Source organism: Anopheles funestus, chromosome 3RL (genome assembly GCF_943734845.2).
Source record: "Anopheles funestus chromosome 3RL, idAnoFuneDA-416_04, whole genome shotgun sequence".
NCBI classification, from domain to species: domain Eukaryota; kingdom Metazoa; phylum Arthropoda; class Insecta; order Diptera; family Culicidae; genus Anopheles; species Anopheles funestus.
In genome coordinates this window covers 59572018-59587818 of record NC_064599.1, presented here as the reverse complement: position 1 = coordinate 59587818, position 15801 = coordinate 59572018, and the positions used below count along the sequence as shown (strand labels likewise).

The 15801-nt window shown below is 42.1% G+C and overlaps 2 protein-coding genes across 15 annotated transcripts in view; both read right to left on the bottom strand.

The window, feature by feature from the left end:
• Positions 1-700, bottom strand: part of LOC125768381 (heterogeneous nuclear ribonucleoprotein L) — a 182837-nt gene extending 182137 nt beyond the window's left edge. For 10 of the 13 annotated variants that reach the window (XM_049435957.1, XM_049435960.1, XM_049435961.1 and 7 more), the window contains exon 1: positions 563-700. The gene's annotated coding sequence lies outside the window, so the exon portion shown is untranslated. Of the gene's footprint in view, positions 1-226; positions 536-562 lie in introns of those variants that run through there. The other 3 variants (XM_049435966.1, XM_049435970.1, XM_049435958.1) reach the window with 2 other exon arrangements.
• Positions 701-2764: 2064 nt separating this feature from the next.
• On the bottom strand, positions 2765-15745 carry LOC125768427 (cofilin/actin-depolymerizing factor homolog). Of its 2 annotated transcripts, none has more exons than XM_049436056.1 (5): positions 15629-15745; positions 13703-14018; positions 3847-4037; positions 3667-3772; positions 2765-3578 (listed from the first exon to the last, which is right to left on the bottom strand). In XM_049436056.1, the coding sequence occupies exons 2-5, from the start codon at positions 13703-13705 to the stop codon at positions 3432-3434; spliced, it is 447 nt and encodes a 148-aa protein (XP_049292013.1). In that variant the 5' UTR covers positions 13706-14018; positions 15629-15745; the 3' UTR covers positions 2765-3431. The 2 variants fall into 2 exon arrangements, with proteins under 2 accessions (XP_049292013.1, XP_049292012.1); XM_049436055.1 differs by lacking the exon at positions 15629-15745 and adding an exon at positions 14163-14283.
• Positions 15746-15801: the final 56 nt, after the last annotated feature.

Here is a 15801-nt window from a genome sequence, read left to right as displayed (position 1 = left end):
AACACTTTTTCACCTGCCTGGGTTTGGGGCCATTTCTGCACCACAGCAAAAGGTCGAAGGTGAATCTCTAGATAGACCTTAGTTTTATTTAATTTTGTTTGTTACAGAAGCACACGCAAACAGAGCAAAACAGCGGATCAAATCTTGTAAAGGTGCGTTCACTTTACGCAAGCCATAAGTTGGGAGTCTTTTCGGGAAGGAAAAGGAAAAGCATCAAACAACACACCGTACACCTTTCCGGGAAGGAGATATTGTTGTGCTTTTGTGTTGCCGCCTGTGTTCCAACTTGCAATTGTCAGCCTTTTTGTTACGCTACTGTCCACGCACACGCACTTCACATAGATTTATACGATTTTTTCTTTTCTTTTTGATTTGTTTTCATAGCTACAAAATGGCATTTAGCAAAGGGTTCGTGTAGCCGCTGACACTGGACACACTGTTTTGTGTAGGCGAATGTTCACTCACTGTCACGCGGAATATGGAACAAATGGTGGAAGTGGAGCAGAACAATGGGAAGCTGTTGGGGATAGAAAAAACCGCACAAATGAAGCTTCTAACATACACTTCTCGATGAAGATACGTGAAGAAAACACGGCTGATTGCTCACGACACTTCTTAGAACTCGGCGGGCTCAGGAAAAACGGAAACTAACGCGAATGACAGCGAACCGTAGCGCTCGAAGGTCTCGAATGCGAAATTCCGCGAGAGCCGTTCAGTGATATTGCGTAGAGCGTGCCTGAGAGAGTGAGAAAGCACCGTTTTCGTGGCTAGAGAGTATTTTTTCCATTCTCTAGCGACACGCTATCTCTTTCCCTCTATCGCATAAGCATCGCTTTCTGCACTGATGTGTAACTCTTCTTTCTTGTCGCTCATCCGATCTCTTGCTAATCTCTTCACTCTCCGTACACTACACGCGTGAGCTAAATCAAAACGAGAAAGAGAGAATGTGGTGAGAATATTAACGGCTTGCCATCTCATACTGTCTACTACGCGAGACATGTTGCATCACGCTCTCACTCCCAACTTCTCACCTGTCCACCTGTTCTCAGCGCAGCCAACGAGAGATGGCCCCACGAGAGAGCATCTCCGTAGACGTATTTTCATCTCACCTTTTCTCAGCGCCATCGCTTTTGCTTACGCACTTGCATTTGCATCTCTTTCTTGTGATGGTGTCTCGTTTGTCAGCTGTCATATTGGATATTTCATTTTTTCCATCGCAGCACGCAGAAAGTGTGAAAGAGAAGCATGGCAAGAGCGTAGATGGAGAAACCACAAGGCAATACGAACAGGATAGACAGAGAGAAAGATTGTCTCGGTGAGTTTTGCAACACCCAAGTAACCATTGTTGGCGATGGTAGAGCTCTGAGAGAAAAGTGACATTCGGTGGAGCTTCATATGCTCTTTAAAAGTCACCAGGAACCCTTCAGAAGCTTACACGCTGTGGAGAAGCTGATCATCTAAATTGACCGTAATTTGCAAAATTAATTCAACGATTATATTTTTGTGTACCATTTATAAATCCTTCCAAGCAGTTTATAGCAATATCAAGTGATGATTTAAATTATTCTACAACATTTTGTTGGTTCCGGTCGGTTCCGTGGTGGAGATGGCAACACCGGGATCGCAACGTAAGCTTAACGAAAGGCCGGGATTCAAATCCCATCCAGGACTGACTATCCTGCTACGGCTAAGTAAAGTCATGGAAAGCCAGTAATGACAGGCCAAGGCCTCTTGGGGTTCAAGTGCCACTGCCGCTGCCTCCACTAATGACAAATGATCTAATCTGTAACTTAATTGACCGATTTCAGTCGAGATTTTACCCTGACTGAGTATGTTTTTGATTCGCCCGTTAAATATTGATGCCCTCTTCTATATTGCCCTCTTCTACAACAATCTACAGACATTTTTGAAACAACTAATAGCACTAAGATACTAAATTTATTTCGATTGTCACTAAGAATTCAGATGGCAAAACTCATTTTGTTAACAGATTGTTACAGAAACTTACCTGAGGAAATTTTAAAATAGAATCGAGGCTTTGCAAATACATGACTTAAACCACACAAAGCGTTAAAATTTTCAGTTAAAGGACTCGATAGTTCCATCTAAATTGATGCGACAACCTACTCCCTAGTCCAATGGTCGCCCTATTTTACAGTGAACTTATCAAGCCTCCATAGGCTGCTCATGTAATAAAAATATTACTGAAATACCTAGCCCATATATATTTTTCGATCGTTCGCATGAACAGAGCCATCAATGAGGCAGCGACGACGTTGATGCATTAGAAACAAAGACCGGAATAAACAACTGGCAGAAGGTAGGCGATTGAAAGAAGACCTCTGAACGAAATACAATCAAGCAAAATGTATGTTTTTATAAGTTTCTGATAGATAAATTTTCATCATCACTATTTCAACAAACAGCACCATACAGAGAGAATGTCCCTGTCATCACTGATGCCTTTGAATCTGTTTCTCTCATTTAATGAACTAATACTATATTATTACAATTATCAACACGTTTTCATCAGCAACACTAATCAGCTCATATCGACCACTATCCGTGCGCTAACGCACCCATTGTAGTTCCAACCTCTTTTAATGGCATCTTACTGCAATATTAAAAAGAAAATTAAAAAACTAACAAATAAGGACCCCGAAAAGAGCATAGGCAACAAAAGCCGAACCAATTGTTCAAATTTCTTTCATCGTCGATTGTTCTTGTAAAGAATAGTTACAATTCCTCATATCGCTTTTCTTCTTTTTTTTATCTTCGCTTACTTTATTTCTTGACGCATTATTCGTCCGATCATTCACCCATCCCCTACAATTCTTCCTGTCCTTAATTCGCGTCCACCTCTACCTACTTCTGCTCTGTCGTGTGTGTCTCGTGTGGTGTGTGGGTTGTGATTTGACTACTGATTACTCCTTGTCGCGGCGGCGAATATCTCGATCGATTCATATTCCACTTGCGCCAAATGCGCGCGTGCACGCTTAAACTTTCGGTTCCGATGTTCTTCCACACACGTTATTACACGTTGTGTTTAACATTACAACACGCGTTTTTGTCGTCTTCTTTCCATAACTAATGCTGGTTATTAGTATACCCCTTTCTTATAGCAGAATAGTCTTCCCGATAGTAGTTATTAATAGTAGTAGAGGTTGTTATTCCTTTGTAGATAGTTAGAGGTTACGGGTGTATGCATGCATGTATAAATGAAAATGTTTCCTTATTTTTCCTGCCGATTTCGGTTATTTCCCTTTTTATCTGTAATCCTTCCTTTGTTATCTCATCGCTACACGCCATCCGCTTCCGTAGTACTCACTCTTGAAGATTTTGATGTTCATGGGTGTTGTGTATGTTGTAAATGATTTTCTGTTCTTTTGTTGTGTGCGTGCTCCTTAAGTAGTACTGTTTTTTTTTGTTCCTTACTGACGATCAGTGGCGCGCAGCTTCTCCTCGACCGCTTCCCGAGATGCCTCGGAAAGGTCAGTGGCCTGAATGTATTTCTGGACGCCGACAAGCGACTTCTTCAGCGCATCAAACGAGCTCGAGTACAACATCTTCTTCTTAACCTAAAACAATCGAACATGAAAAACAAACAAAAATACATATTAAAACTCAACTCAATGAAAGAAGCATTGCGCCAAATGCAAATCATACCTTGGCAGTATCTGGGCACCAGGACATCAAGAAAAGCTTCTGCTTCTTCGAACTCTCTGACGTTCCTTGACACTGGTGCATATACTCGAAATCAAACAGTCCATATCTACGGATAGAACGTAAGAAACACATTGTTAGACACTAATGCAGCAGACACATGGGGGGCACAAATGAACTTACCGGCATTCACCCGGACCACCTTTCTGTATGTCCTCCAGGAAGCTGTCATATTCCGCGTTACGGTCACCGATCACCTCGACATCGATCTGTTTCTCGTCGCGAATGTAGAAAATCACGTAGCGGTGCTTCTTATCTTTCTTTATTTCTTCATAAGTGGTCTTGCACACATCCGATACAGTTACTCCGGAAGCCTGGGGAAAAGAGCACCCAAAAAGAGAAGGAAATCGTCATTCAATGTGCTTTGTATATTTAAGCATGGAAAAGCGTAAGAGATGTTTTTCGTACAACTTTGTTTTACATAAAAATGTGAAAAAACAATTTCGCTACATTGTTTCACCAGGCGTTCTTTCCGTATTTTTTTTTCTAAATTGAATTACTTTGATAGGTTGAAATGCACTTTTCTTGCACGAAACACGATAATCTTCCCATGGGATTTCTTGGCATATCCCCGCAGCTAGTGTGCTTCTCCTTTTGCAAGAGGTGAGAAAGAAAACAACCTCTTGACGTACGATCGTGGCGGCTAAGGAAAAGCGACACGCGTGATCACCCACCAACCAATGATAGGGTGAGAGAAGGGATAGAGGCGAACATTGTGGCCGTCGGAAGAAAGGATGATGGCTAAAGAGAACGGGGCAAGCGCGCGCTCGTTCTTTTGCCGGTCGGTTGAAGTTAAAAATAAGTACCTTCCACACACCATCAAGCACACTTTGGCAATGCGTGTCTGTTCCCTCTTTTCGATAGCGGAAATAATGTAATTTTTAACGTATGTGTGCGTGTGTCTTTCTGAGGAGACTCCTATGGAGCTATTATGGAGCGAAGTTCAACTAAGTCTCATCGAATGTGGTGAAAAAGGATGATCTTTTCCTGAACTTGCTACTAACGCAAGGAACTGAAACAATGCACCACGTGCGTTTCGATCGTTACGGATGTAGCTTAATATCGGTGAAAGAGATCTCGAAGCGCCGAACATGAGAAAACCCGTTTAGACTTGTGTCTAGGTAACTACACTGTACTCCTCCCATAGTCACGTGGTTCTGGAAAGTAGTGAAGACATTCATACTACCTTCATTCTGGTAATTTCACGATTTTCCAAAAGGAAAGTTAGTAAGGATTAAGGTACAACAAAACGCTAAATCTCCATAAGTGTACTTGACTCCATCCACCACGTGGTCGATGATCTGCTGTCTTCAGAGACATCAACAGGAGCATCGAAATAAAAAAGTGTATGCCGCTGTGTTCTAAATCTAGAAAATCGTTCACCTTCCTTCATTCTCATGGTTCGACGAACGTTTGGAACATCGATACGATAGCGTGTAGTGGTGTGTTCAGGTTACATGTTCTTCAGACACCGGGTTGCCATAGAACGCATGCAGTATTTACTAGGAGAAGTTATACCCGCACGTTCCTCACGATCTATACAACGTGTGCAGAGGAGAGAGATTTGCTCTAAATTTAAAACCTATTTTTGGAACGATGAAGATCGCACACACAGCACATAGCGCTGCTGGTACAAGCACTGAATTTTAAGCTAAAGCCAATGATCACAGTGACAGCCGTTAGACTACAGGCGAACACTGCTGCTTGCAGACGGACCCAACGCATTATTCCACACACCACTACATCACAACTTTTCGTAGTATGTTAGGGTGCGTAAATTAAAAAAAAAACAGGCTTTAATGAAATTCCTCTACGAGTCTGGAACGACGACGGCAATATATTTTGGACGTTGGAGTCACACATTGAAGAAGAAAGTCGATAACTTATCGTGCTTTGTTTTTACAGTACACAACGCTTTATCTGCTCTAGTGCATCTCATATATAACAGCAAGTCACAATACGAGGTGCATAACTTGACAACAAGCGAAATGTCGAGTCGCCCCTCTCGCGGTGTCTCATGTATAATGCATAAGTTCTACACGAGTACGTGATATACGTGTTGTTTAACTGTGACCTACGCAACACAATGTCAAGATCGTCGTGTTTCGCCAAAAAATATAATCGATTGTTGCACTTTTAAGGCACGATTTTTACGCAACAAATGGAAGATCTTGTTTGCTCGTAACACTCACATATCTTCATATCATAATAATGATATAACCTTCTGATAACTGGAAAGAAAACAAATACTATTCCAGTGTCAGTTCTTCAACTCCTTGTGCGTCTAGTGATTGTATGTTCTTAATACTGACGTTGAACGATAAAAGGGCTAAAGTCTGAAACACGACCCCCCCCACTCACGGGCACTCATTTGAGTGACTTTTTTTCGTGCAGGGTGGTTCGAAATCGGTTGCGTGTTTTTTAATTATGTTTCGAGACACAGACACCTGAGGGCATGGCCGTCGAAGAAGAAAATGTAGCAATTGGTGCCATCTATCGACCACAGGTCAAAGATTGGCGATCCGTTGGAGCTTTCGCGAATAGCTCCGGCCACAGACATGGTAGCGATTAGTAGTGCATGGACGAAATCTAGCCACAAGTGCCATCTACCCATGGCCAGAAGAAAGTTTGGCGATATCTTGGATACCGGCGGAGCTATGGGGCAAAGTTGGGCCAAAAATGAGAAAAATTTTACGGTTTCACAAAAAGCGTATGGAACTTGGTTCCTCGATGAATAAATCACTTTTCACTATGCGAAAACCTCCTTACAATTTAATAGTAATTGTAAAAAAAAATCAAATTCAGGCCACATTGCATAGTCTCCGAACCACCCTGTACGAAAAATTGACACGTAGATGAGTGACCGTGAGTGGGGGGGGTCGTGTTTCAGACTTTAGCCGATAAAAGAGCCGATAATAGGTACAAAAACCACTTGACAAATTTGATAAATGTCACCAACTACTACTATTGAGGTCTTGTCTATGATGACTTAACCAAGGTCTATTAAAAATATACGGGTATCTTGAGCGGGTTTTAACAGCTTAGAAAAATAAGCAATCCAACTGTTTTTTTTAAAATAAGTAATAATAAGAACTTGATCCTCAAAATTTGTACCTAGGGTCCATAAAACTACATCAGTTCAGGATTCGCAATATATTAAAAATATGTATAGATATCAACTTCAAACGCGAACATCAAAGCTAATTGAGTGCTATAGACATATGCCTTGTTTATTTCGTCCGCATATCTTAACAATGAATAATCAAAGCAAATGCAATGCTCCAGGTATTTACGACCCTAAAACCTTGAACCCTGGGCGATTTGGCACGTGCCTAACACAGCAATAAACTTGGCTTCTTGGAGCCCGGTGAACGTGGCGTGATGCGATGAGTAATTTAGAGGGAATCAGAAAATCAAACGACCTTCTAACCGAAATTACATTCCGATTACTCACAGATCACAACACCGATGATGCAGTGTCATCGTGTAGTCGAGGTAGTGACGGGAAAGATTAGTCGATTAGTCACCGATTTATTTAATTGCCCTGAGATCAACCGTTTCAAATCAATATAGTAAGACTAAAAGAAATACGGTTTTTGATCAACAATATTCTCCATTACATTAAATCGTAATTAAAAAGTGTCGTAAGTCTTCAAGCGGGAGCAAAATAAACCAAACAGGTTCTCCGCAACCTTCACATACTAATACAGCAAGGGCAACAATAATATCGAAGCACCAAAAATGGAGTTTCTCGCTAGCAATAGCAATGAATGAAACGGGAACGAACTACACGCAGACTCGCTCTTATTGCCGGTGCCGGTTAATCCATGCGGTCCTATGCTCGTAGTAAGCTACACACAACATATGACGTACACTGCATATACGTCAGCAGCACCACGCACAACAACCACACATCTCCTTTCGATTGACCATAAAAGGACAACCAACGTGCGCAATGGACCTGGTACGAATTTCTGTCGCCACACCTGGAAAAGGTGAAACAATGCGTATTGTAGTATTATTCGCTCCAAAACTCTGCGAAAGGAAGCACATTGAATGTGAGACTTCTGCAGGAACTCTAGTTCTATTCTACCTGCATATCGACGAGTGTCCTCCGGTGGTTTGTACTAAGACAATGAACATGACATGCATCAAACATAAAAAGGATGATGAAACACCCTCATCATGTCTGAGTTGGTTGGGTCTCTCCAACGTGGCTGACTCACCGGGATATATGCCGGGTGGGTAAAAGATCGTCTGAACCGTGACCGTGAGATTCGGACGAACGGACATACACATCCAAACAACCGCACAAGTGCAAAAACGAATCATACGAAATAAAATGTGGCGATTACTTTCAACCATGCCAACTAGCGATCGTAAATGGATCGGTCGTCTTGCGTGATCAGGCATCACAAAAAAAGAAGCAAAATACCATCGCTCCAATACCTCAAGGTTGTGGCATACATTTGGCATCAATTACACTACTGCTGCATCAATAAACACATACACAAAAATGGAAGCGAGCGGTACGACGTTCCAATCCGCCACACCGGGGGCGCCCGTGTGAAGTACACACGAGGATTTTTCGTAACGTGAATCGGGTTGCGTGCTTCCCGTGCCATGTTATTGCTTCCTGTGCCATGTTTACAACACGTCATCTACAAGTTTATAAACGTCTTCTCTCTGCTGCTATCGCTCGTCAACAATCAACAACAAACAATTTCTAGTTATAATTGAATACGTACGAGAGACAAACATCACAAGGATGCAATCTTAACCTACCCCAAAAAAATGATTATGCTGATAAGTGGAGCAAACTTTCGAAGTTTAGAAGAGAAATCGAATCCAGTCAATCTTCTGTGTCTTGTGTTGTCTATCTCGATGATGAACATCATTCCCTTTCTATGAAGTTTATGTTAGTTTTAACCAGAAACCTAGACATTTTGGGGCGTATCTGTCCATCATTGGAATATTGCACCAATTTGAACATTTATTGAATAAATGTTTGAAATTAACAGCATTCGTTCAAAACCTAGTTTGGCCTGTTGTTGATGTTATCAGGTGCTACAACCCGCTTCGCATTCTTGATCTACTGCAGGAGTCGCGTCAACGCCATCACTCTTCAGTCTCAGTCTGGACCTAGCACGCCTTCCTTGTCCGTTGCCATTCGAATGACACGACCAGGTTCACCGTATCCTCGCGGTTCTAATTCGCTATAGTGAGCTTTATCATGAGCAGTACACACAATCCAACAAACATTAAAAATTTCTTTTCCAATTATTGTTTAGGAAGCAATGTATTGCTCTTTACGCTTGTTTATTTCCCATTAGAATAACGTTAACAGACAGAACTTTTAACGATTGTAAAAAAAATCTCTACCAATCAACAACAATGTGTATATAACCACCCTAAACATGGGATGCCGGCGATAAATGCCAAAAAATGAAAGTGTTCTTTCACGCAGGCGAAGGTCAATGACCGAATAAGGCAAACAGCAGCAGTTGGGTGGGAAGCATATAACACAAGTGATCATCAACCATCGCACATCTTCGGGTTCTGTGTGCTCTTATCGGCGTTTGTAGTAGTGACCGAATCTTCATACAGTTTTCCCCCGAGAGGAAAAACCAACCCCACCACAAACTGCCATGACAGATTCTTCCAAGGCCGGGGGAAAAGGCTACTAGAAAGAGAGTAACTGTTTCGAGGATGTGAACCATCCGTAGAATATCATGATGGCCGGAAACACACGTTCTCACTGAAGAGTGTAATGTCCTCCCTCCCCTGCGTATTATGAAGTCTCCTTAAAATTCATGAATTTCCCCTAGAACACACAGAAGGAGAAAATACACAGAATGAAGCAACATTTGGGAAATTGTATTACCACCACAAAAGCATACCACCACCAGTCAATGGCCGGGAAAAAGAGGATTGAGACAGTTTTGGAGTTATCAGCGCTTTGTTAACCGGTTTCTGCTATGGAGGAAAAACACACGCAAAACAATTTATATATTAAAAGGCAATAAACGAACAATTACGCATTGATGCCACAGCCAATACGTCCAATCAAACGGGAAGTGATAAGAAGTAATAAAATAAAACACAAACAAAAAAGAGAGTTCCGGCTATCGAAAAAACAAAAAGATCAACATCCAACGAGATTACACACAAGTCAAACAAACAATGTGCTGATGAATCATCTGCAAACGGTGATGGGCGCACGCGACAAAACCCACTGAATTCTGTTTGTCTGGCGTGCACCACAATAAAAATCGTAATCGTCTGGTTTTGTGTGTCTTTATTTGCCTGTCACTCGATAGAAAACTATGTGTGGAATGGTGTAAGGAATGCAAAATAAAGTCAAAAAACAATACACATATTTTCGTTTCATGCACAGGATCGGTAATGGATAATGGTTTTTTTTTCCTTTCGTGCTTTACATTTGCTATTTCGCCATTATTATTTTTTTCTGTGCATCGTTATCTTTTTGTTTGTTATCATTATCTCAGACAACCGGGACAATCTTTTAATCGTATCGATAAAGCAAAGTCATTTTATGACGGTAGTACACATCACAACATACTGAATGAATTTGTAAGTTGCTTGTTCCACTGAATATATGACTTTGAAAGCGTTAAACAATATTAGGCAAACAATAAATTTAGAAATATTTTTTTCTCCCCTGTACTCTCCTGTAAATCAAGGCTGGTCAAGTATCCGCGAGATCTGACATAATTCATTTGCCTCATTAGTTCTGGTTCTGGTGAAAGACTAACAATCTCGAAGTAAGACTGACCCATTCATTCTGGCTGAGCTGCATTCGATTAAAAGACATTTTTCTTTAAAGTGCTTACATGTTTTATATCGTCAGAACATAACACCAGAAGCTACTGCATCTTAACATAAATAATTATAAGCGCAACTGTCCTTTTTTCCTTAATAGCCCAGTGTCCAGTGTCTGTAACCATATCATCTTCAACATCACACATAATTATGGATACGTTTTCCGCATCTTTTCTACGCCAATACATATCTTCATACGCACACATCCTCATACCCTAGGGTGGAGTGAAAAGTGGTTGCAAGATACGGTCACACATCGATAGTACTAATGTTTGTGTTGGTAACGTGTGCAATTTTCAATGCCTTTCCCATTTTTAAGCGTATGTCCAACGAAGGTGCACAATATCACTGACTAAAAAAAATATCTAAGTACGTCACATCGCTTTCCGTTTCCGGCCATCCAGTTTCAAAAACGTCATCAACCACAGAAACAGTGGTAATATCGGATCGGAATTGAAATATCATTGTACGGGGCGCCTTATTATTCCAGCATACACCGGGGTTTACCAGCAATGATTTTATGCCACGCCAAGGCACCGTTATCTTTTTCAATGCTTCGAGCTAAAAAAAAAGACCCCCTCCGTAATGGAGGGCGAAACGCCACCCCACAATGGTGGGGTGATTTCGTTATTCCCTTCCGTTTTGCTTCTCATTTTCCACAACCACAAAAATGCCTTCCCAAGAACGGAAACAGGTTGACTCATCTTGTCGGGGGCAACTAAAACTCAAAGAAGAAAAAAAAGGTGAAAAAACAACATTAAACGCCTTTGTTGCGACTATTCCAACCCCTAACTATCTTCCCCATGTATAGGTAGTAGGCTGGAATCAGTCGGGAACGGGACGTTTTTATCAGTAAAAAACACAGTAGGACACACACATCTAAACATGGTCGCACGCATATTCCCATATCCAGCGCAACACACATGCAGTTTATCGCGAAAGAGCGCGCTTCACTGGGTGCTCGTCGATTGTAAAAGAGCAGACTGCACACAGTGCCGTTGGCGTTGTGACGTGTTCAAGAGAAATAATATTGCTGTATGGATGTGTATGTCCAGATCTGAATGTGTGTGTGTGACCAGGAGTGAGAAGGCAAAACCCGGCGTATGAACTATACAAATTTACCACGAACCGATCCCTTCATTCCATCTCACTCTTTCAAGGAAGAAATATGCCACACACACAAACAGTTCGCAAGACCGTATGCAGCAGTATTGGTGAATAAATAGGAAAATCTCGCCTACTCGGATCGTATCACGACGAAAAGGGGAAAGAGACAAAAGTCTGCTATAAAAAAAAACTACCCCCGTGTACGTGACGGCGGTGAAACACGAATGTGCTGTCTCGTCTCATTTCACGTCACCCAGTGAACAGTGCAATCATTTCACTAATGACTCACGCACTGCACGTCCTTCTGTACTCTTCTCATCTCTTGTTCACTCTCCTCTATCGCTGCATCCTTATCGTATCATTATCCCACATCCACTGCGCCTCTTGCATGAATTCGGGTTTTTTCCCCTTTTCCCCCTAGACCTTCTTTTCTCGTACCTCCTTTACTGACAACTTTGACCATATATGGTAATTTGGCTCTGTTTTTCCAACGCTGAGTGTGTTAGTGAATGTGCGAACGCGCGCGCGCGCGCTCTCACGATACAAAATACTATTCAGCAAAAGGGAGATGAATTTGGATGATCCTCGTCATCATCATTATTCGCATTTAATGACGTTTGGAGTATCGCGCGTAGCATAGCTGTCATATTCGCACGCAATCCGGCAAAGAAACCGAAACTTATTGGTAACCCTTTATCGAAACATTACGAACAACCTTCAGAGAATGCTGACAGGTGTACATGATGATAACGCTTATCATCACACACACATATCGCAATATTCGGCATGTTTTTGTCAACGTTTCCATTAAATGGTATTACCTTTTAAGGTAAATCAAAGCTCGGTACAATACTGTATCACCTTTCCCACTGACGGGCATATAACACACATTGAAATGCAAGTACTCTACCAACCAAACACTTCATAACGGAGTCTTCACACCACCATGTCATTTGTGTGTGCAATCCACACACATCCAAGAAGCAATCGCGAAATATGCGCTTTCTTTCTACTGTGTGCGTGTGTGTGTGTGTGAATGTGTACGTGCGATTGGAATGGAGAAGCTCTTTATATGGTGTGTTTTTCGCGATCATTGACGCGATTTGATTTGACAGGGCCAAATTCTCCATCTCCATCATTCGTCTCGTGGGAGCGAGAGCGAGAGACACGATCGTTTGAAAAGGCCGGTTTGATGATTTACTTCCTGCTCTGCTTCGCTGGCATGATGCTGGCGGTTTCGCTCTGACGTACGCACACCATAGACGGCCGCGTAGAACAGCGGGCGATGTATAATGTTGGGCGGATGACAGTTGGGATGGCTGTACTACCAACCCGGTCACATTCATTTCATAAATATGATGCTCCAGAGAGGGTTTTTTTGTTCTCTCGAAAATAAATTCTTCACGTATTGCCTCCTACTGATCGTACACACACATACACGCACGCACACAGTTTCGCCCACAGTTTTTTTTTTCGTTTCTGCACCACAAGGTGCTGGGCAACGAGCGCTGACAAAAAGATGACAAATTTTTCAAGTGACAAAAACAGCTTGTCAACTGCGAAAAATAGTTTTTTTCATGGCCGTGCACACATTTGTACACTTTGTCAAAACATAGCAACCCATGATTGACAAAATCTTCATCATCTTCAAAGTACACGAAAATTCAACGCGATGTAAGCAGTTTTACAGTAATTTCGGCTTTAAATTAATTAATTAAGATGGTCTGTGTCCTTGCAGGGATGAAATACAGTTAATTCAACAAATGAAAACACCGCAATGGTCAGCAATTCACGATATACGAACGTCAAAATTTTGTCAACTTTTTGTCACCATTCTTGTCAACATTTTTCGTGGATTTTCCACAAAATAAAATTTTGTCAAAAGCTCAAAAAAGTGACAAAAGCTCCGTTTTGACAAATTTTTCACCTTTTTGTCAGCGCTCGTTGCCCAGCACCTACAAATTTTGCTAATTTCACTCGCCTTCACATACACATACACACACACAAACCCAACCCACCATTTACTCACCATTGTAATGCTCTGCCTTCTACTGCCGTTATCTCTGAGCGATGGTAAGAAAAATGAGGTGCTGTTTAAATACGCTTTTCCGGCTTTGGCGGTGTTCGTCGACGCTGGTGAATTTTCTTTCACACACGCACGCACAATACGGTACTGTTTGACACAACCAAACCGTTTTATCCTGGGCAGGCGTCTGGAGTGGTTGAACACTTCAAAAACAATGCGTCTACTAAAGAAAGGGACGCACTAAACACACAAACACACACACGTACGCAACTTCTCGGGTTCCTCGGTTTCACACCTCCACGGGAAAACACTCGCGGAACTGCAAGAAACAGCGACAAATGAGAAAAAGAAAACGCAATTAGTAAGATTATCGAAATGCTTAATATTATAACAAACTGGGGAAGAAGATCCACCCGAACGAACAACTACATTTTCCGGTGCGACATGAAATCGTTCCACTTACTTCAGTTACGGATGCACAAGCGGCCCACACAACTACCGTCAGTGGATGCAAAGTATACTCTGATCGGCACCTTCAACTGTGAGTTGAGTTTTACTCTGTTCGCTTCACTAAAACCGTACACAGAAAGAGACAGCGCACCGTAGCAACGGTATGAATGTGTGCGACAGAACGAAACAGAGCGGGGCAAATATTCACCACCCGTCACACAGGCTTCGGAGAGCTACTTCAAATGTAGTGGTGTGTGTGTGTATTGCATGGTGAAACCGGCATGCACACACACACCACATTGCATACCACAAGTGTACTTCTACCACCTCAATGAACAGTTCTACCAGACGCTTGCAGAATCGGCAAGCATGCAAAAAAAACGCAAGAAACTTTTCCACATGCCGCATGCACATGGAAAAGTGTATTTTCATCATTTTCCATGTTCCAACCGGTCAGACGAAAAGCGTAACGACCGGAACCGGAAAGTGGGCTCTCTTTCACCGCTCCCGAAGCCCTTTCCTTTCTTTCGCACTGTTTCCATCGCTTCGTTCCGCAACACACAATCGTACACGCACTGCATATGCGCACGTGTGGTAGTGGTGTGCTTTCGGATAACTTTTACGATGCTGATCCAGCTGAAGAAAAGAGACAGCACGCGAACCAAATGGTTTCAGTCTACTTTTGCTTCTCATCGCACGCAACTCACACACATATGCATGCATGCATGGTTCGTTCTCGCTCATTAAACCCGGCTCGGTGCGTTTTCTATCGCTAGTTGGATTCTTTTTGCTGCCTTCTTTTAACACACGGGTTCAAAATGGGTGTGTGCCTACGGAGAATCATCTACAGTGCCGGTAGCGTGCGTACACACATACACGCACGTAGCCACTCTGGTACAATTTATATTTGAAAAAAGAAAAGAAAAACGCCGCCTGATATTCCACAATGCAGGAGATGTGTGTTCTGTAGAACTGATATAAATTTCACTGCCAACGAAAGTCGCGAATATACTAAACTTTACGATGAGATGCATGATTTTGGCAACAATCGCATCAATATTGATTGAGTTAGAGTTAGCAGCCGGTATAAAATGATGCCGGTTCTGCATCGCTTCTCGGCAAACGTGAATGTTCCGAATGAAAACTACCCGAACAAAAGAGATTGTAAAAATTATACACACACATACACGGCTAATTCGGCGAGCGTTGAAAGTAACGCACTTTGAAATAATTGTGATAAAATGTATCCATTTAAGGTAAAAATCCACGGATGAGCACACTTCATCATTACCCACACACACACACATACACAAGCTGTGCAGCAGGGGACCGAAGTTTTCGTTTACGTTTGCTTCCAAAAATTTTCTCTGCATGATGTGCCATTCGCATATTGGGCTGAATTTTGCCATTTTACGTTGTTCGAAAAGCTAGGGAAGAAAATTAACCCCCGGTCAGTGAAAGCACACATCACAAGCTTACCTGAACGGAAAATAGTATCCCGGACGAAAATCAACACCGATGGCGAGAAAGACACGTCTGCTCACTGTGGATGTTTTCACAAAGTACAAAAAGAATCTTGAAGAAAAATGCACAACAAATAAAATGTGGCGAAGAATTCGACTCAGCATCGAGAGTATAAACGCACATGCCGG